Here is a 22,756-nt window from a genome sequence, read left to right on the forward strand (position 1 = left end):
GTGTGGTGAGACCATGTGCTCTACCAGGTTCCCTTCGAGGTTGTAGTTTGTTCAGGATGAGCACGTGTGGTGAGACCATGTGCTCCACCGAGTTCCCTTCCAGGTTGTAGTTTCTTCAGGATGCCGGCGATAGATCACAAACTCTTCGCGAAGGGAACCTTGGCATCTTTAACGTCCCTCAACTAATGCTGCAGATGGGATGCCCAGTAAGGTCCACCTGAAGGACGTCACACACTATCACATGGCCTGTAAAACACCGGGATGACAGGTCCTAGCTGGTCCAAGATTCAAACCCAGGTAAATGTGCATACCTGTAGGCTATCCTTCGAGCCCAACGTCTTATGGTGCTTAAACAGTACCAAACATATTCGTATGTCAAACGCACTTGACGGTCAACGAAGGAAAATGAACAAAGGAAGACATTGACTTGTACCAACTAAAAGGTGGTTTATTGTTGTGCAATAGGTGAAGCAGATTGCTTCATCATGGCCTTTCTTGGTCTGTGGTCACTCCAATGATTCCATGAGACAGGTAACATGAAAGGTAAGGTCCAACAGAAGATTGAACCCCACAACAACAGAAGATCCAACTCCTCCCCCAAACCCCACACTAGTAACAGATGTAAATGGAGCCCTCTCTAAAAATCCCCTCAAATAAGACAGGAGAGAACCTCAAGTAAAACAAACGTTTGCTGAACCCACCCCCCGCCCCTTCCCATGCCTCCTCAAAGCCCTCTCCCTCCCACAGATCTCCCAATGTCCCTGCTCTCCATCTTGTTCTCCCGCTCCCTTTGTTTTATGTTTTATGTCAGTTTGTGTTTTTGTGATCAATGTTATCTCTTACACGAGCCTCGACCTTGTATACATTAAAAAAAGTCTCAGCAGTTGTAAAAAAGAAAAGAAAAAGTCAGCAGTTGTAAAAAAAGAAAAGAAAAAAAAGCCAGCAGTTGTAAAAAAAAAACGTCAGCAGTTGTAAAAAAAACAAAGTCTCAGCAGTTGTAAAAAAAAAAGTCTCAGCAGTTGTAAAAAAAAAAAGAAAAAAAAGTCAGCAGTTGTAAAAAAAAAAAAAATCAGCAGTTGTAAAAAAGTCAGCAGTTGAAAAAAAAAAGAAGTTTCAGCAGTTGTTAAAAAAAAAAAAATTAGTCCAGTTGTAGAAAAAAAAAAAAAAAAAAGCAGTTGAAAATTTTTTTTTTAAGTCTCAGCAGTTGTAAAAAAAAAAAAAAAAATTAGACAGCAGTTGTAAAAAAAAATAAACAAGTCTCAGCACCGGGGAAAAAAAAATTAGTCAGCAGTTGAAAAAAAATTAAAAAGTCTCAGCAGTTGTAAAAAAATAAACAAGTCTCAGCAGCTGAAAAAAACAAATAATTAGTCTCAGCAGCTGGGAAAAAAAAATTAGTCAGCAGTTGAAAAAAAAAATTAGTCAGCAGTTGAAAAAAAAAAGAAATTAGTCTCAGCAGTTGTAAAAAAAACAACAAATTAGACAGCAGTTGTAAAAAAAAATAAACAAGTCTCAGCAGTTGAAAAAAAATAAAAATTAGTCTCAGCAGTTGAAAAAAGAAAAGAAAAAAAGAAGTCAGCAGTTGTAAAAAAAAGTCAGCAGTTGTAAAAAAAAAAGAAAAAAAAAGTCAGCAGTTGTAAAAAAAAGTCAGCAGTTGTAAAAAAAAAAGAAAAAAAGAAGTCAGCAGTTGTAAAAAAAAGTCAGCAGTTGAAAAAAAAGTCAGCAGTTGAAAAAAAAGTCAGCAGTTGAAAAAAAAAATTAGTCTCAGCAGATGTAAAAAAAAAAGAAAAAAAAAAGCAGCAGTTGAAAAAAAAATTAAAAAGTCTCAGCAGTTGTAAAAAAAACAACAAATTAGACAGCAGTTGTAAAAAAAATAAACAAGTCTCAGCAGCTGAAAAAAAAAAGTCTCAGCAGTTGGAAAAAAAAAAAATTGTCAGCAGTTGTAAAAAAACAAACAAATTAGACAGCAGTTGTAAAAAAAATAAACAAGTCTCAGCCGCTGGAAAAAAAAAATTAGTCTCAGCAGTTGAAAAAAAAATTAGTCTCAGTTGTAAAAACAACAACAAATTAGACAGCAGTTGTAAAAAAAATAAACAAGTCTCAGCAGTTGGAAAAAAAAAATAGTCAGCAGTTGTAAAAAAAAGTCAGCAGTTGTAAAAAAAAAAAAGAAAAAAAAAAGTCAGCAGTTGTAAAAAAAAAAGAAAAAAAGAAGTCAGCAGTTGTAAAAAAAAGCCAGCAGTTGTAAAAAAAAGTCAGCAGTTGAAAAAAAAAGTCAGCAGTTGAAAAAAAAAATTAGTCTCAGCAGATGTAAAAAAAGAAAAAGGCAGCAGTTGAAAAAAAAATTAAAAAGTCTCAGCAGTTGTAAAAAAAACAACAAATTAGACAGCAGTTGTAAAAAAAATAAACAAGTCTCAGCAGCTGAAAAAAAAAGTCTCAGCAGTTGGAAAATAAATAATTTGTCAGCAGTTGTAAAAAAACAAACAAATTAGACAGCAGTTGTAAAAAAATTTAGTCGCAGCAGTTGAAAAAACAACAACAAATTAGACAGCAGTTGTAAAAAAAATAAACAAGTCTCAGCAGTTGGAAAAAAAAAATTAGTCAGCAGTTGAATTTTTTTTTTAAAGTCTCAGCAGTTGTAAAAAAAACAACAAATTAGACAGCAGTTGTAAAAAAAATAAACAAGTCTCAGCAGCTGAAAAAAAAAAATTAGTTTCAGCAGTTTAAAAAAAAAAGAAATTAGTCTCAGCAGTTGTAAAAACAACAACAAATTAGACAGCAGTTGTAAAAAAAATAAACAAGTCTCAGCAGTTGGAAAAAAAAATTCGTCTCAGCAGTTGAAAAAAAGAAAGAAAAAGTCTCAGCAGTTGTAAAAAACAACAAAAAAAAAACAACAGTTGGTAGCCTACTGGTATGCAAAAAAACTCAGCAGTTGGTAGCCTACTGGTATGCAAAAAAAAACTCAGCAGTTGTAAAAAAGAAAAAAATCATAAATGTGCATCAACAAAAATCATAAATGTGCATCAACATGGCGACATCATGTGACCAAGTGGACAGCAGGAGCAATCCGTCGGTGAGCACAAAGAGCTGCTTATTTGAATTTCAACCACGAGCGAAGAATGAGAGCAACGATGAAATGTTTGTAAAAATCTATCCATGCTCAGGAAACCGACAACGCAGGAAATAGATACCTGCACTAGAGCTTTCCACCTGTTCATGCAACAGCATTACCTGGTTTAGCCATGGAATCAGCTGCTGAATCCCCGGAAAGATAAAGCCCGACCTTGGGCAGGTAAACTCAGAGAGCGACTGTAATGGCGGCTTTATCGATTTGCTCTAACTGCTCCCGCAATGCAAACGGCTCATGCAATAATGATAACGTGGACAGGTGTCAACGTGCGGACGACAGGTGTCCACGTGCGGACGACAGGTGTCCACGTGCGGACGACAGGTGTCTACGTGCGGCCGACGTCCAATACCAGGAGCGAATGGGCACAGCACGTGAAAAAGAGCAACAAGGGATCTGGGGAACACCTGCTGCAGTTATTAATAACAAGAATAACCTGACAAAAGGTTAAACTGCGAAATAAAATGTTTTGCCCAAATTGTCGAGTTCCGTTTATGGTATTTATAAGATACAATAAAGTACCTGTTCTTCACCTCCGCCACTGAAGGTGGATGGAGGTTATGTTTTCACCCCTGTCTGTCTGTTTGTTTGTCTGTCTGTTCGTTTGTGAACAGGATATCTCAAAAAGTTGTGGACGGATTCGGACGAAATTTGGCAGAGATGTAGCGTATGTGACAAGGACGAAATGATTAGATTTTGGTGAAGATCCGGATTCGGCTACTAGAATTTTTACAGTGATTCTTCACCATTGGAAGATTGGGCCAAAAACGATACATAGCAGGATATTCCAAAAGGTTGGAGATGGATTTGGACGAAACTTGCTGGACAAGTTGGGTGTCTGACAAGGACTATTCGATTCGATGTTGGTGAAGATCTGAATATGGACTCGGATATGAGAATTATTTAGTTTTTCTTTTTTTAAGTGATTCTTCACCATTGGAAGATTGGGCCAAAAACGATACATAGCAGGATATTCCAAAAGGTTGGAGATGGATTTGGACGAAACTTGCTGGACAAGTTGGGTGTCTGACAAGGACTATTCGATTCGATTTTGGTGAAGATCTGAATATGGACTCGGATATGAGAATTATTTAATTTCTAAGTTATTCTTCACCATCGAGAGATGGGGTGAAAAGCGATGTGTAACATGATATTTTTAAAAGTTATGAACGAGTTATGAATAAACTTGGTGGACGAGTTGGTTCGGTGACAAGAACAAGCCGATTAGATTTTGGTTCAGGTCCAAATCCAGATCCGGCCTTTCAGTGGGATACAAAAGTAAACTGTTCACCAGGTGGAGGTATGCTCTCTACTGAGTTCCTTTCTAGTTGTATTTTAAACATTTTTATTTTTTAAATAAGGCTGTCCTACGAGTCTTTAGAGGGCTTTTGCATCCTTGGGGTCTTTTGGATCCTTGGGGTCTTTTGGATCCTTGGGGTCTTTTGGATCCTTGGGGTCTTTTGGATCCTTGGGGTCTTTTGAGTCCTCAGGGTCTTTTGCGTCATAACAGACAGGATATGCCACTGACTTCAAACAGTACATAACTAAAGATGTACTGAAAAGTCACATGGCTGGAGAAGATGCTAATATAGAGTTTCTTCTTCTTCAAACAATACCGACTTCTGGCTGCCAGACCATATTACCAATCATGTTGACATTTTTAACAAGTATTCTGCTTGACGACTACTACATTACTTCAAAGTTTCACATCAATCAACGAAGCGGTTCAGAAGAATTATTTTAAAGATTTTTGTTCAATCCAATATGGCTGCCAAACCATGCAACTTATGAATTATTCAAGAACACCATGGTGGAACATATGTGCGAAGTTTCCACTCGATCTGTTGAGCCGTTCTGGAGGAGTGGCTTTTTAAATGTTTATTCTTCAAAAAAATTCATAGGTGCCAAACCATGTGACCTATGACGTGATGGATGCAGATTTTTTGTTCGTCATGGGTATGCGATCATGCATGTAATGTTTTGCCTCGATCAGTTCAGCTGGTTCAAATGAGGGTTTTTAGTGTTTTTTAAGGCTTTTGTGTTAACAAAAGTATGGCGGCCAAACCACGTGACCCACCACTTCTTTTTTTTTTCTCTCCACCAATTTATCGCTAGATGACCAATACATTTTATCGTATGAAGGTTGAGATGGGAGGATTGTATGAAGAGGGATATCAGTAAGGTGGGGGGTAGTTGGTGGGTGGAGAGAATTGGCTGAGGACAGAGGGGAGTGAAGGAGGAATGTGGTCAAGGCAGGGCAGGAGTTTGGTACCATTGGATCTCACCCCTTATAAAGAGAAGAGGAGGAGAAGAAGAAGTGTGCTGTCTAAATATTTTTGGTAACACAGTGACACACATATACATAGACATGACAGAAGTAAATAGACACCATGCTTTTTAAAGAAATTTATTTATTGAACATTTGAAGTAAATTTGATCCATTTGAATTCATACACTCGTATTTTGTAGATTTGACATTTGCAGCTTTCAACGCTTTTACTCTTTCAGGAATAGAACTAACGAGTTCCAAAATTTTTCTTGTGGGATTTCTGCTCAGGCTTCACGCAAAAGGATTAGCAATTCTGCCCGTGATGTTGGTTTCCTGGACTTTTTCCGCACAGCTCGAGCCAATATGGCCCGGAGGTGTTCAATGGGATTCATGTCAAGGCCTGACTTGGCCGTGGAAGTCGCTTGATCCCATTTCTGTCCTTCCATTATATGGTCTTTTTTGCAGTGTGGCATGGAGCTCCATCTTCCATGAACAGAGTGTTGTTTTTGACCATCTGACCAGTGGAGAAGACAGGGAGAAGTCCATCCTCAATTATAGACATGCGTATCGTTGGGTTGATGTTGCCAACACACTCCACAAGCTCTGACCGACCAGCGCTCCAGGTTGCTCCCCACACGATCAATGAAAAACAACCGTGTTTGACAGTTGGCTGCAATCGGTTCAAAGAAAACACTTGACTGGGAATTATCCAGACCCATACGCGTCCACTGTCAGAAAATTGAGCAAATTGGGACTCATCTGAAAAAATGACAGTTTGCCAAAACTCCCAAGGGTCTGTTGGCCATCTCGTCAGCCCACTTCTTTCTCCTTTGAATGTTTGCTGGTCTAACAAGAGGTTTTCTCTTAGCTGTTCTCCCATAGTAGCCCAGTTGATGAAGGTACCGCAAGGCAGTTCTTGAGGTAACTTGGACCTCCTCTGCAACATCTGCTGCCTTGCAATGGAGAGTTTTCTCAACGGACCGCTTGACAGCTCAAAGACACCTTTCTGAGGGCCAGGTCGACCAGAACAGCAAGATGTGGATTCTTTGCCTTCGCAAGTGAATTGCACAATCACCCGATTGACCGTAGAAAACGGAATGCCAAGGTTCTGAGCTATCTGATGCTGGCTGACTCCACCTTCCGATTGGCCAACAATCCGTCCTATTTGAAAATAGGAAAATTTGTGTGCTCCCTGGGTTCGAGGCATAGTTAATTGTCGTACAAGACCCAGGAACTCGTTTCTACAAAGAAATAGTCCAATATTAGTACAAATTACTGGGTAAAACTGCGTTATACAGATGAAATGAATCAATTTAAGGTGTCTATTTACTTCTGTCATGTCTGTACAAGGATAGCCCTTATTGACGTTGACTTTTGCTTATACATATCACTTTATTTTTAGTAATATGCTTGTACATATTTCTAGGTATGTAGAAGCTCCTTGAGGAGGGGAAGCTTTTGTCTGTCTTCAGAGCAGATGTGTTTTGGATATGAAAGTAGCCGGACATCATTCTCAATGTTTACCCCACACACGCAAAGCAAAAAGCAGGGTTAAGCAATTGGTTCACTTTGTCTGTCCGCCTGTCTGCAGGTCTGTCCATCTACAAACATCAGTTTATCATCGAGGAACACCTCGATTTCAATTCAGTTATATTTTGAACAAGAATGAGAACATGAATCGGAAAATGAACTTGTAGTTCAGCACGGAAAATGAACCTGTAGTTCAGCACGGAAAATGAACCTGTAGTTCAGCACGGAAAATGAACCTGTAGTTCAGCACGGAAAATGAACTTGTAGTTCAGCACGGAAAATGAACCTGTAGTTCAGCACGGAAAATGAACCTGTAGTTCAGCACGGAAAATGAACTTGTAGTTCAGCACGGAAAATGAACCTGTAGTTCAGCACGGAAAATGAACCTGTAGTTCAGCACGGAAAATGAACCTGTAGTTCAGCACGGAAAATGAACTTGTAGTTCAGCACGGAAAATGAACCTGTAGTTCAGCACGGAAAATGAACCTGTAGTTCAGCACGGAAAATGAACCTGTAGTTCAGCACGGAAAATGAACCTGTAGTTCAGCACGGAAAATGAACCTGTAGTTCAGCACGGAAAATGAACCTGTAGTTCAGCACGGAAAATGAACCTGTAGTTCAGCACGGAAAATGAACCTGTAGTTCAGCACGGAAAATGAACCTGTAGTTCAGCACGGAAAATGAACCTGTAGTTCAGCACGGAAAATGAACTTGTAGTTCAGCACGGAAAATGAACCTGTAGTTCAGCACGGAAAATGAACCTGTAGTTCAGCACGGAAAATGAACCTGTAGTTCAGCACGGAAAATGAACCTGTAGTTCAGCACGGAAAATGAACTTGTAGTTCAGCACGGAAAATGAACCTGTAGTTCAGCACGGAAAATGAACCTGTAGTTCAGCACGGAAAATGAACCTGTAGTTCAGCACGGAAAATGAACTTGTAGTTCAGCACGGAAAATGAACCTGTAGTTCAGCACGGAAAATGAACCTGTAGTTCAGCACGGAAAATGAACCTGTAGTTCAGCACGGAAAATGAACCTGTAGTTCAGCACGGAAAATGAACCTGTAGTTCAGCACGGAAAATGAACCTGTAGTTCAGCACGGAAAATGAACCTGTAGTTCAGCACGGAAAATGAACCTGTAGTTCAGCACGGAAAATGAACCTGTAGTTCAGCACGGAAAATGAACCTGTAGTTCAGCACGGAAAATGAACCTGTAGTTCAGCACGGAAAATGAACCTGTAGTTCAGCACGGAAAATGAACCTGTAGTTCAGCACGGAAAATGAACCTGTAGTTCAGCACGGAAAATGAACCTGTAGTTCAGCACGGAAAATGAACCTGTAGTTCAGCACGGAAAATGAACCTGTAGTTCAGCACGGAAAATGAACCTGTAATTCAGCACGGAAAATGAACCTGTAGTTCAACACGGAAAATGAACCTGTAGTTCAGCACGGAAAATGAACCTGTAATTCAGCACGGAAAATGAACCTGTAGTTCAGCAACACTTTGGCTCTGAATTCGGCCTGATCACGCATGCGCAGAGAGGAGTGAGGTCATTTTATATTTTTTTACTCTTTCTATCTGGCAGTCAAACAAAATTGAAAATAGCCCCGAGTGGGCCGACGGTTGTCTCTTAGGGTTATAGTTCAGACCTCTGCTGATTTGGGAGATCACTAACAAAGTCCACATTCCTCTGAACTACAAGTTCCCAGAAGCACCGTGAAGAAAGTGACGAAGACCGATTTGCGGTGGAAGCCACCATTTGTGAATGAAATCAACTCGCAGACCATGACATGGACATATGTGCCAAGATGTGCCACATGATGTTACAGGAGTTTCCAAGGAACGAGGATCACAAGATCACGAACAAGGATCACAGTTCCCATTTTGTTGATAAATTGGAGCATCATACACATGGCATCGGGCTCTGTGTTGCCATGCCATCATTGCACCGCACTTTGAGGGATCAGTACGAGATTAATCTCATCTGCAAGTGATGCAAGATTTCGTCATCTGGGAGCTTGATCATTTGGAAATCTGCAAAATGATGCTGCTCCAATCCATTATTTGCTGCCCTTGAGGGAATACCTTGACAATGTATTATTGGAGAGATGAATTGAACATGGTTCTTCAATCCTATGGGTACCCAGCAGCCCCGACATGACAATGTGTGATAATGCTTTTTGTGGGGATTTTGAAGGGGAAAGACCCTCAGTCTCAACAATATTTTCAAGAGAAAAGTCTTACATGCTACAGCACAGGAACTCAAGGATGCGGTGACCTTTGATCGAAATCACATCCATAAAGAAAATGTCGGGCATTCAAAAATCTATGTGAACGAGATACTGTAACAATTGTCCAAGACATACCAAAATAAACAAAAACTAGAGCGAAGTCGGTGGCACGCCATCGCAAATGTCCACACTTCGCTGCTAACGCTAAGTTGAAAGATGGCAAAAGGTTCCACCAGGAATGACCCAATATCAAATTTTGAGTTAATTTCTTCCCCATTTTGACCCCTGTGACTCTAAGTCCCCAAACCTAGGGGCATGAACCACACCCCACACCTAGGGGTTTGTTACATTTTTCATGCTTCCTCCTATGTTGATTGCATATAGAAAGTGTAATTTTTACCTCCGCCACCAAAGGTGGATGGAGGTTATGTTTTCACCCCTGTCTGTTTGTTACTTGCCGGAAAAAATTCCGGCAAGTATGTTGGTTGGTTGGTTTGTCTGTCTGTCTGTACGCAGTACTATGTCTACATCGTTGCACATAGCATCGACATACTTTACATACATATTTGCCTTGCCCTGGAACAGACTGTGCCCAATTTTTAACTCTCTAGGCCCAAGGCCTCCATTATGACGTTATAATTCGACAAGTACAAAACTTCATCCAATCAAGATGCAATTTCTTGAGCGCCATGTCGGCATAAACTGGTGGAGGAAAAAAATAAAATAATGATGACGTCATCGGTCACGTGGTTCAGCCGCCATCTTGGAAAAACCGAAAAACTTTGCACCTCTATATCTCCAAAAGTGCTGAATAGAATAGTGCCGTGATGGCGGGGAGTGGTTGGCAAACCAAAAAAAAAAGTACATTCCGGCAAGTCCTCGGTCTCTGACCGATTTCTAGTTTGTTTGTTTGTGAACACGATAATCTCAAAAAGTTGTGGACGGCTTTGGACGAAATTTTGTGGAGAGGTTTTGTATGTGACAAGGACGAAATTATTAGATTTTGGTGAAGATCTGGATTTGGATCCAGCTATGAGAATTTTTGAAGTGATTCTTCACCATTGGGAGGTACGGCCAAAAAAGATACATAGCAGAATATCTCAAAACGTTGTGGATGGATTTGGACGAAACGTGGTGGACCGGTTGGGTGTGTGACGAGGACAAACAGATTATATTTTGGTGAAGATCTGAATATGGATTAGGATACGAGAATTATTTAATTTTAAAGTGATTCTTCACCATTGAGAGATCGGGCGAAAAGCGATATGTAACATGACATTTTAAAAAGTTGTGGATGAGTTGGTTAGGTGACAACAACAAGCCGGTAAGATTTTGGTTCAGGTCTGAATCCAGATCCGGCCCATCAGTGGGATACAAAACAAACTGTTCAGCCTGGCGGAGGTATGCACTCTACCGAGTGCCCTTCTAGTTTTAAAATGTGCCTGTAATTGCATTTCTCGGTATTTGACGTTTTGACCACACCCCAGGGTGTGGGGCCAAAAATGATACTGCTCTCACACATTCTTGCCATGTGGTGATCATAACTACCAAGTTTGGTGAAATTTTGCCAAACTGTTTAGGAGATAGTATAACGGACAGACAGACGGTGTCGATTACAATGTCCGCTCGTTTTTCTTTTTTTCAAAAAGCATGGGGATAAAAAGTAGTATCTGGTCAAAGTACTCGTTTTTAGAACTTTTTGAATGCACCACGTTTGTCCCCCCAAGCTCGTGAAGATGAATGATGACGTGACAATCACGGTGATCATACGGACAAATATACATACATCGAGATACCTGATCCCCCACAAAGTGGCCACCCTGTATAACAAGGTGAGTCTATCAGCACGTGATTGTGATCAAATAAATTAGATAAATTCCCCCAAAGCACAACAAGGATTCTGCGGTCTCACATTGGGACATGCGGAATTAAATAGATGAGCAGATATATGTCTTAGGTAGTAACATTGTACATGGGAAAAGACTTTTGGTATAAGATCAGTAACAATCTAAGACTACTTCGTCAATGACCTCATTTATTCCCAAAATCATTGTGGTGTCGGGTGGGGAAAGTTTTCGGTCCAGGTTTGTCACAAACCGGTTGACCAGGCCAGACAAATATCAAAAAAATATGACAATATTTTGCTTAAATTGTCTTTGGTGTGACAGTCAACCAAAGACAATTTAAGCAAAATATTGTCATATTTTTTTCAAGCTGCTGGTGAACGGTGATAGATCGCCTACTCTTCGCGAGAGACACGGTGGGATATGCAACGTCCACCAACTAATGCTGACAGACAGGACAACCAGTTTAAGGTCGAACCCAGAGACAGCACGCATTGATGTATCACCCCACCTGCGAAACACCAGGGTGACGGTTTACAGCTGGGCCGAGATTATAACCCAGGCCGGACAGCTGAGAAACGAGCATGCATAGTTCTTGGCCATCCTGTAAGATCAATAGCAATGCCAGGTGCCAAAAGAAGGTGCATTTTACTAGCGAGCCCCTTTTACGTTAAAACATAATCGGAAACATCGCACGATTCTTTCATGTCAAATGTCAAACCTGGCTGTGCCAAATGATGACAAAGAGAAATCAATGGAGCAAAAGCTCTACATGCAATGAACATACCATGGTCGGTAACATCTGAAGCCAAGATCACACCATTCTAGGCTATGTGCAGGTAAACCCCGTATTCAATGTGATAGGGTAACCCCTAGGGGTGGAAAGGAGGTACAGGGTCAAGAGTGCAGTTGCAAATGAGGAATTGGTCCAGGGTAGAAACACAGTCAGTCCTACCCTTTTCAAATGATACAGTCGAACCTCTAATCATCCACGACTGCGAGTAAGCCCTAATAAGCATTACCATTATTATTAGATTACTGGTATAAAAACCCGTCAAAAATGATGGGTTGGAACAGTTTATTCAATGGTGCAGCCTCGTGCGCGTGCCAAAGTCTAAAGCCTCGGCCCAGTGTCAGGCGTGCTTATATCTTCCTTATTTATTAGACATCCTTCGGATTTAAATGGACACTCGTTTTACTCTGTGTGCGTTGCACATCACCTGCAGCGAATTTCACCTCCCTGAAATATGTATTTATTGTTATTTTAACAAAAAATGCTTCTGTACACCGCCCTTGAGGCTCGGTTTGCAAGCCACCGTCTGCAATTCCAATAGAAGAGCCATAATTACTCTTTTATGGAAAATGTTTTTTCAAGTTTCTTTTATCCTCAATAATGGTGAACACACATTCGTGTTAAAAGATTTACCTTTAAAACCTTCCCTTATGAAGGGGGACAGACAAACACACAAACTGCCATTTTGTTTTATATGGTAGATTTCTCTGAAATAGCCTCAGAGTGGGTCCCGGTGTCCAGCCATACTTACGTCCGTTAACATTTGACTGAAACATCTTCACCTCTCGAACTACTCAACAGACATGGACCAAATTTGGTACGATGCATCAGCACAGCAAAGTCTCATAGGATTGTGCTCCCCATCTGGATGCACCCACTATATTGGGGATGAAAGGGGTATTGGCCCCAAATATCGGTACTTCATTCAAAAATCTTCTCAGAAACCGACAATCTCATCCAGGCAAAACTGGCCATGCGGCATCGTGACCATGCCCAAACCTTAAGATGTGCTCCCCAGGGCCGTACCTTCCCTGGAAAGGGGGCCAGGGGCTCCCTCACCTAATCACTCATATTCATTGAAACATATTTTCCTCACAAACTACATAACCGATAGGACCAAATTTGGTACGCTACATCAGAACAGTAAGGTCGCATGGGGTTGTGCTCCGATCCGGATCCGCTCCGTAGAAGAGGCTGAAAAGGTGGTTTCACCTCAAATTCAGGTAAGTTATTTTAAAATCTTCTCAAAAATCCTGGGGAAATAACGGTCAGTCCCCAGAAAGCTATTTTTGTTATTATTGTCGCCCAAAGGTCGGCTGTAGTTGGGAAAATCCATACAAAACAAACGTGGAGACAGCACCACATCATAATCGAGCTGCATGGAGGCGAGGTTCATGTCTGACGTGGAGACCACTGAGCAGTCTTCACCAAGACCTCCCTACGTGTCGGAGCTCGAGTGGTCTTCACCCGGGAAAGAGCGTGTTCGGGGTGACGACCACTTTGCAGTCGGAAAGCAGGCCCCAATTCTAGCCTCCCGGACGAGTGTACGCGACTGTGGTCACAGGTGCCTCCATTGTTGTTGGTGTTGCATATGCCCACTCCTATGGCTCTGTTCCAATTATTCTATGCAACCTCATCTCGAAGCAAAAGGAAACAAAAGGGCGAGCATCGTGCAAGGAATATATATATATATATATATATATATATATATATATATATATATGTATGTATACACACATGTATGTATGAAAATCTGCTTCGTGGATTAAGATTGTCCGATCGAAGGCAGGTGGTCGCACAAGGCAGGGCTCGTCGAAAGGCGATTTGTTGCATTTGTGCGAATTCTCCGGTGAGGCGGAAACATCCTTGCCACGCCAGCACACAAACATCGCGGGGGTGCAAGCTCGTTGCACACCCAACGGGCTCGCTTTGCCAGCTCTCAGCAGAGGCAGCTTTGCACCCACACGAGCTTCATTGAGAGAGGAGATGGTTTCCCCTCAAAGATGCTTTGCAAACCCACAACCTCGGCTCAACATCCCATCTGGTTGTGCTCTGAGAGACACAGCAGCACTCATAGTCCGGTGTGGTGTGTATATCACGTGTTGGTGGATATGTTGTGTGCAGCGTGTCGGATGTGTTGTGTGCAGTGTGTCGAGGTGGTGGATATGTTGTGTGCAGCGTGTCGGGGTGGTGGATGTGTTGTGTGCAGCGTGTCGGGGTGGTGGATATGTTGTGTGCAGCATGTCGGGGTGGTGGGTGTGTTGTGTGCAGCATGTCGGGGTGGTGGGTGTGTTGTGTGCAGCATGTCGGGGTGGTGGATATGTTGTGTGCAGTATGTCAGGGTGGTGGCTATGTTGTGTGGTGTGCAGTGTGTCGAGGTGGTGGATGTGTTGTGTGCAGCGTGTCGGATGTGTTGTGTGCAGCGTGCCGGGGTGGTGGATATGTTGTGTGCAGCAGGTCGGGGTGGTGGATGTGTTGTGTGCAGCATGTCGGGGTGGTGGATGTGTTGTGTGCAGCATGTCGGGGTGGTGGATATGTTGTGTGCAGTATGTCGGGGGTGGTGGCTATGTTGTGTGGTGTGCAGTGTGTTGAGGTGGTGGATGTGTTGTGTGCAGCGTGTCGAGGTGGTGGATGTGTTGTGTGGTGTGCAGTGTGTCGATGTGGTGGATATGTTGTGTGCAGCATGTCGGGGTGGTGGATATGTTGTGTGCAGCGTGTCAGGGTGGTGGATGTGTTGTGTGCAGCATGTCGGGGTGGTGGATGTGTTGTGTGAGGCATGTCGGGGTGGTGGATATGTTGTGTGCAGTATGTCGGGGGTGGTGGCTATGTTGTGTGGTGTGCAGTGTGTCGAGGTGGTGGATGTGTTGTGTGCAGCGTGTCGAGGTGGTGGATGTGTTGTGTGCAGCATGTCGGGGTGGTGTATGTGTTGTTGGTGGGTCTGCGGTGCGGATAGCGAGGAGGGCAGCATCCCCAGCATCCCCAGCCCTGGTTCGCACACACCGGTCTTCCAGACCCAGGTCCACACACCGAAACGGATACGTACCGCACGGACCTGGTTAATGTGTATATGGGAGTCATGAGACACAAAGGTACCGCGGTGCTCGTTATTGTTCCACCAACAGCACAACAGCAACACAACACACTGCACTGCACAACACACTGCACGAGGTGCTGCCTGTACCGGTGCATGTGAGGAAGTGACGTAAAAAAACAAAACCAAATAAGAAATCTCAGACGGAAACTCGGCTCAGCGCAAACGGTACGAGGTGATCCGAGATGATCCACGTGTACAAGACGAAACAAAATCAATGCAGAGCAAAGCATGGGAGCCTCGGGTACAGCAAGTACATGACCGTCAATCGGTGCTTTGTGCTCAGCATCCCTCTGCGCAAGACCTCGGTACACCGCACCAGACGGGATCAGCGCTCGGTACACGGAATCTGTCGATCTGTCGCGGACATGGATACTCACCCACACCGAATTTCTCGCTCTCTGTGGGAACCCACATTGCAGCAGCCGTGGCCGACGGAGCACACATCCGTACGGGTGCGTGCATGACAAGAGGGAGCACGGGCGGGGGAAGCTCGGCTCAGGGGGAGGACGCACGACGATCCATGGGCAGGAACGCCGCCGTTCGGGAGGATCCAGTTCGCCCTCAGCCGGTCGCACGCTCGCGGTCCGTTCGTGGAGCCTGGAGGGGAGGGAACCGGACTCGAGGGCGGAGCGATGCGTCATGACGTAGAGGGAACCGGACTCGAGGGCGGAGCGATGCGTCATGACGTCATTTCAACCCTTGTCGACCTATTTATTTATTTGCATTGATTTTAGCGGCGTCCACCTGCTGAACTTTGTGTACGCACGTACGTCATGATGTTGCGTTGTTTATCTGTTGTGCACAACTACTGTGCATCAAAGCAACAACCGATGCCATGTTAAAAGGAGCCCCTGCTATTGTTAAAACTACAAACACCAATCCGCTTACAATTGCCTTTTTCAATCATGGGAAACACGTCACGAGTACTTCCGCAATGGTTCGCACGGCCGTAATGACGTCATCACGTACAAGACATGGCGATTGCAGGTATGTTACTGTTTGGTGGGATGTCGGCACGTGGCCGCGCTCATCGTATAAACCTTTCCGCTTTCGGTGTTTCAAACTTGCGTGTCAGTCATTGCATGATCGATAACCTTTGCCGATTAACTTTTCGATGATTGGACATACATGAGGCCTGCTCCAGAGAGCATTTCTAAACTTCCCATTTTTATTCCTCGATTACGTTTACAATTACAGCTCAGATTGTACAATTTGTACAAAAGAGATGTTTCGTGTATTGAGGAGGATAAATAATACATTATTACGTATTATAATTATAGCTCATTTCACCTTCACCATTGGTGACACCAAGGCCAAGGGATGGCAGCGACGATTGTAGTCTGTCTGACAGTGAGTGTCCACTGTTAGGAATTGGCCCTTTGCGTGAAGGGCTCGGGGTACTGCCGATTGCTCGGAGATCCTAATCGATGTGCTCGGGAGGCCAACACGTTCCCCGTGGGCGGGTCGCGCAGAATGAGCAGTCAGAAGTGACCGAGCGAAGTTACCATCCAAATGCTGACGCGATTTTACACCCCCCACTCTGCAACACACAGTATGCCAATCGAGATATGCAATGCAAATTCAAAACAGTGGAATAAATGCAAATCCTTTACTCAAAATCAAGAAAAAAAACACAGGGTATATCACAAAGGAATAGATCAATCGTAAGGAAAAGAAATCCCGCTGATTTGCAGCGGCAAAGATCAAGTAATTAAAGGACAGACAGGCGCCAAGACGATACGGACAAGACAATTAAACGACCCACCCGGTATCCCTAGCTAATCCCAAAGGGGATGGAGGGAAAGCAAAAATAGCAAAGAAATATTCGCCATGATATAAAGAAAATAAAAGGTAAAATAAAACCGGGAGGGGAGGAGGGAAATTCAGGCCCGTTTCAGGTGGCGTTCCGGCTGCCTCCCCCCAGACACGTGTCCCGAGGATGGCGCCTCCCCTCCACTCTTCCCTTTCTCCGTGGGTGTTCTCAAACTCCACGAACGACTTGCCCAGAGCAGTTTCTGCAAAACCATGAAGCCGCACGTTGCCTACGGTCGGCTCTACGAGGAGCAAAACACTTCTGCTCCCTCTCTCACTTTTCCTCACGATCCCACGTGCACCGAGAAAATCCTCCTCCACCCAATCTCTCCAGCACCGACTGTGCCTCCCACAGGCAGCCCTCAGAGAGATTAATCAAAGCCTCAAAAAGCTCACATAGGCCGAGTTTCTCCTCAAAACTTGGACAAGGTTTGCTTCTGGCGTCATGCGGGAGCAACGAATCCTGCGTTCGTTTTCCCCCTTTTCTCCACCGACCCAGCGCACTCTTCTTCCTCCCCTCCTCTTCTTTCGTTTTCCCCAGAGGTTCTTTCTCTATTCAATTATGTAGAGCTCCGGTGGGAAGGAGAAGGTCGATAAGGAAGATCTTTGTTTGTTTTTCAACAAAAGAATAAAAATGAAGTCTAAAAAGGAAGAAAGAAAAGAGCAAATCTGGTTTTAACAGCCGGCCCGGAATTTCACATAATATACACCCCAATGATCACAGCTTCTCGTCATTGCAAGCCCAGCCCCACGAGTGTACCATCATTAAACAATCCACCCCACGAGTGAAACGCCACACGCAGATCTACTTTCGTATAGATCGTTCATTCTCAGATCTAACGGAATCTACATATATACCACAACATTTTGGCAGTGTTTGGGGTTTTTATGGCGTAGCTCATAGGGCATAGCCGTCGAAAACAGCGTTTATCTGTCCGTTTGTATATATGTATGTCCCCACAAAGTTACACCAATCAGAGTGGAGTATCTGGTCACATGACAGGGGGACAGTGTTTAGTACAGTTGCATATTTTACGAAAAGGAAGTATAATAACCTTGTGTGGAACGTTTTGGGGTCCCAGCAGGTGTCGCAAGGTCGGTATGAGGTTTCAGAAACTCCTCAATACAATTATTATTTCGAAATGCGATCGACACGGACCTTGCTCCCAAATCCGGAAGTGAACAGATGATGACGGTTCGCTGGTTTGATAATATCTCAATACAATCGTGATTTAACATTATATTTTGATATATTAATATTACTAGAGAAATACCTGTGCTACGCACATGTGGGAGGCCAGAAGCAGGCAATGCAGATACGGTGAATGCTAAAGCATGAAACCAATAAATTCCACATTCTTGTGGCACCTTCAGTCGCACATCTTGGAGAGCAAGTTCGTGAAGGACTTCCATGAAAAACGTACCTGTTCGCAAACAAACGGGTACGTTCACGCACAGAAACATCGATCGTGGGTCCGTGGCGAATCTGCATATGGCGATGGCAAAATGTCAGAAATTGAAGGCTTTTTTTATTTTAAACGATTCATATAAACATCCATTAAATCATATCACACGCAAGTCATCAAAATTAAAACAGTATCTTTCGAATTTCAATAAAAGCCACATCATTGTTCATATCGGTAAATATTATTCCATCGTGTTTCAAATCGTGATCGATACACTATGATCGTGATGATCATGATCGTGAATCGTGATCGATAATCGTGTTCACAATCGCTGTGTCGTATGTACTCCCGATACGTGAACCAAATTCCCGAAACGTGTAACTGTACCAAATCAACAGTTAAAAGGATTTTGAGCCGATAGGTGTTACGGCCTTGGCAAGATCGATGGAGACAGCGATCTGTTAGATCTGATCCTCCTTCATGCCGAAGTGCAGATCCTCCTTCATGCCACATGCGATTGATGCAGCTGTGCAGCGATCGGTGCAGTCGTTTGTGCGGCACACGGTGCAGCAATCGGTGCAGCCGTTTGTGCGGCACACGGTGCAGCGATCGGTGCAAACGTGGATTCCCACACTGCCACATCCTGCTGATACTTGCTCCCATATGACGTTTCCGCATGACGGATGTTTATATAAATCGTTTAAAAGAAAAAAAGGCTTCAATTTCCGATATTTTGCCTTTTCATTTGGGCCTCCCAATTGAAGCCCCGCCCATAGGGCGGGTACCGTTGCTCGACGTAAGAAGACGTCACAATGAACGTCGTGCGAACGCGAATATTATGTGGGAGTCCAAACCTGAGAATGCTGGAGACCAAAGCTGAAATTGGGAAAACTAAATAGCCTATTTTACTCCTGGGGATCCCAGGATTACCCACCGAAAATATATTTGCGATCGGTTCAGCAGTTTTTACGGTACCTTCGAACGGACAGTCAGACAGACAGACAGACATTTGGTGAATTATAGTAAGACAGTATTAATTTGTGATTGGAATGATCATTTATGCTGTTTGGAATTAAAATATAAAGATCTTGAGTTTAAAGCAGAATGAGGAAATGATGTAAGGGTTTCCATCCGTGACATTCGCGGATTCCCCATTTGCAGTTTTCCTATTCACTGGATATAGCAACATTCAGACTGGGTACATGTTTTTGTCCAAGTCATTCACGAACCAGCTGTCCATGCATGAAGTCCAAAAAATTTAAAGATATTATTTTCTAACTGGTATCCTCACCCAGGTCATACTATCCTCTTCAACTGAAGTATCAAACAAGCCTGGCTACGCCGTTGTTAGACTATCGGTCTTGTTTTTTCCTTTTCCAATAATGAAGTTGGATCAAAGTTATCCAATTTAACCGTATGAAGACAGACGTCAAGACGATTCTGCAGCCGCATCAAAACTATGTTTCTACACTACATTCGCAGCATTTCTCTCAGGCCTTGCATCGCACCGTAAAGCAAAGGTTCGACTCGTGAGTGCACCAGTGCGGCCTTCGTCGGAATGAGAGCTGGCGAGTTGAACCCCATATAAACCGAGGCCTATGAACTATATAACCTATAAGTTATATAGACTATAATAGCCTATGTGAGTTGAACCTATAAGGTGAACTGCAAGGCCTATAGACTCGACCAGCCCACCCAGGTTGTCTCAGGCACACTTTGACAAAGTTATCAAATTTAACCACAACATTGTTATGTCTAATTTATCGGTAAATTGTTGTTTCATTCCTGACCTGAGAGTGTTTACCCGCACCAGTAATGATACACAGGTAACTTTGATGCAGGAGGAGGTCATTTGGTCCATCAAAACTGTGCTACATCAACACCAACATAATTAAATCCAACAGTTTATGATGTTAAATTAATTGTGGTGGAGGAGGTGAGAAGAGTAGGGCATGCACAGGCATCACCAGGCTGTTTTTATCACAGTACGTGAGACAGGACCATCCACTTCAAACGAATGGAGTGTCTGTCAGCCGCTACACTGCGGTCCTTAGGTCGATCGGCCAACGTTTTAAACCATGCCGGCCTATCGTATCCCTCGGGAATCAATCCACGGACGTGTTTCTGGCTGACTGACCTTCATCAGCATGGAGGGGATTCCCCGAAAGAGTTTGCACTCTGCTCTTGAGGGGAATCCATTCCATGCTCACGAAGGCCAGTGTGAATTTGTGGTTGTTGAAATTCTTTCTGAACAAAACGTAGAGCGCAACAACTAACCGAAAAAACACCACAAGGCACAAACCGATCTGATTTCATTCTGCAGACGTAATGTGTAATACACCTTCGTGCAACGTCAAGGTTATATCAAACTTCTGCCACCAGGTGATTCATCCCACAACTGTTTGTCTTGAGATTTTATTCTCTTAATTGTAGTTGTGAAATTGGATGCAAAGCAAGATGTGACTTTCGTGTGAACCTCGCACCTGTGGGGAAAGAGGTGTAGCAATTATTCTTTGGATTCACGCACATTCAAGGTGCCTTGATATCTTTTCACGACTGTTTGTTATATATTTTGTTTAAGGAAGTCTTCTGACTACACCGTGTGATATAATGTTGTACTTTCCCCCTGTGAGTCATTGATGTGTTTACTCGTAAATGACTGTTATCTTATAAAAACCCAGAAGGAACAAGAACTACTGACGTGTGAGCCTGTCTGGCTAATACAGTAACAGATTGGGTAAGGTTTGGTGTGATAAATGGTGACTCACTCATCACTCGCATGCAGTGCAGAACAAGATGTTGTTCTGTGCACACAGATGGAAAGGCACTCATCGACGGCTTGTTGGAGCCACTCAACCTGCCGGAGCGTGGTCCGGTGCAGGAATACTCCCCGGCCGAGCTACCGTGCTTGCTGTGTCCTGAGCAGGTTGCACCACAAGATACACAAGGCCTTCTCCACCACATGGTGCTTGCCCATAACCTGCTCATTGCAGACATGGGACTCGTTGCGGACTTTCCAAGGTGACCAATTTGCACCTTTCGAACTACAACCAGGCTATTTACGGTCGGAATGGTGGTTAAGAGCAGCCGAGTGATTTTTGTTTGTTAATCCAAACAATCCAAACATAATCCCAATACCCTGGTGTTGGGCTAGCGGCTAGGGTGCTGGCTTAGGATCCTAGGATCCTGGGTTCGAATCCCAGTCGATCGCTGAAATAACGCCAGGGGGGTTGACTCAGCCTGTCATCCTTCCGAGGTCGGCAAATTTGAGTACCAGTTCACTGGTAATTCCCTGCTTGTCGTTAAAGGCGGCAAAAAGGGTTGGCGTCAGGAAGGGCATCCGGCCGTAAAACATTGCTTCAAAAAGGGGACCGAAAAACAACAACAACCACAGTTCCCGAAAAAGGCCAACCCCCGCTTGCGGGGAAAAATGGCCTCTAAAGGTGGTTTTTTAATCCAAACATTCTTGCATTGAAGTTTACATTGCCGTGGCATTAAGTGGCAGGCGTACTTATTTCCCATTTATTTGCACAACTTTGCCATTAGTGTGCATAAAAATCTTGATGCGGAATGGGTTTTGCATTATGATAAAATATATTGTACATTGGTGGGATCCATACTTTTCCAAAGGTGAATGCAATGATGTGGTGATGTTTTAAGTAGAGCTTTATCTGCTTTATAATGTCATCTCAAGTGATTGCTCAAAAAGTGAAATTGGATAAGGGACTGGGAAGTGTGGCTCCGCAAATGCATTCGCTCATGAATGGAAAAACGTATTTCCTTTTTAACCTTTTTGTTCACACCTAAGTTAGCAATTGATGTGAATTCAATCCAAGATGGTGCTACCAACCCTTTTAATTGCATTTTGCAAAATGAGTAGTGTAGAATACAAAATTTGCATGATTTTAGTCTCGCCCGAAGAGGTTGCGAGACTATTGTAACGCGTGTGTTTGTGTCTATCTGTCTGTGTGTCCACTACTCCAATCATATTTATTTTCGCTTTAAAAATGGTTTTCTTTGCAACCGCTTGTCTGATGTATATGAAACTTTAAACATCGTAGGGACTCCCCATGTAGAATATTTTATTGATAACTATGATGTCATAGGTCACATGGTATGGCCGCCATATTGGATTAAAGGAAAACTAGAGCAATGCGACTGTGTCGCCAATATGCCTCCGCTTCGACCCTGCCCATGACAACGGGTAGATGCCCTCGTTCATTGTCCTAAAAATAAACAATTTTGATTTAAATCCCTTCAGCTGTTTTGAAGTATCACATTTTTACCACAGGACAGTTTTCATATCGATCGGTGAAGCGTTTTCGGAGAAGGGATTTTTTTAAATATTTGCTTTCAAGATAATATGGCTGCCAAACCATATGACATATGACATTAAAATGTCAACTCTGCATATGTATGGGTAGGGGATCACGTTTGTGTAGTTTCATGTTGATCAGATAAGGTTCGTTTTTCTATCCAAGATGGTTGCCAAAGCACATGATCTACGTCATCATTTTCAAACTATATGCAACAATGGCGTTAGATGACATTGCGCCTTGATAGGGTAAGCGGTTTCAGAGATATAATCATTTAATATTTTCCCTCAATTCAATATGGCTGCCAAACCATGTGACCTATGATGTTATAAATTAAAT

The 22,756-nt window shown here is 43.2% G+C and overlaps 2 protein-coding genes across 5 annotated transcripts in view; one reads left to right on the forward strand and one right to left on the reverse strand.

Annotated features, from left to right (window-relative positions):
• DOCK4 (dedicator of cytokinesis 4) overlaps positions 1-15,470 on the reverse strand; it is a 267,843-nt gene extending 252,373 nt beyond the window's left edge. For all 3 annotated transcript variants that reach the window (XM_078786873.1, XM_078786872.1, XM_078786871.1), the window contains exon 1: positions 15,261-15,470. In XM_078786873.1, coding sequence (XP_078642999.1) covers positions 15,261-15,345 — 85 coding nt within the window. In that variant the 5' untranslated portion in view covers positions 15,346-15,470. The remainder of the gene's footprint in view (positions 1-15,260) is intronic.
• A 338-nt stretch (positions 15,471-15,808) lies between these two features.
• The window catches only part of ZNF277 (zinc finger protein 277), a 61,024-nt gene continuing 54,076 nt past the window's right edge, over positions 15,809-22,756 (forward strand). Inside the window, exons 1-2 of one of the 2 annotated variants that reach the window (XM_068131484.2) lie at positions 15,809-15,870; positions 20,918-21,122. In XM_068131484.2, coding sequence (XP_067987585.2) covers positions 15,858-15,870; positions 20,918-21,122 — 218 coding nt within the window. In that variant the 5' untranslated portion in view covers positions 15,809-15,857. Of the gene's footprint in view, positions 15,871-20,891; positions 21,123-22,756 lie in introns of both variants that reach the window. The other variant, XM_078786874.1, reaches the window with a different exon arrangement.

The sequence above is a fragment of the Myxine glutinosa genome, chromosome 11 (assembly GCF_964187855.1).
Source record: "Myxine glutinosa chromosome 11, kmMyxGlut1.1, whole genome shotgun sequence".
Lineage (NCBI taxonomy): Eukaryota > Metazoa > Chordata > Myxini > Myxiniformes > Myxinidae > Myxine > Myxine glutinosa.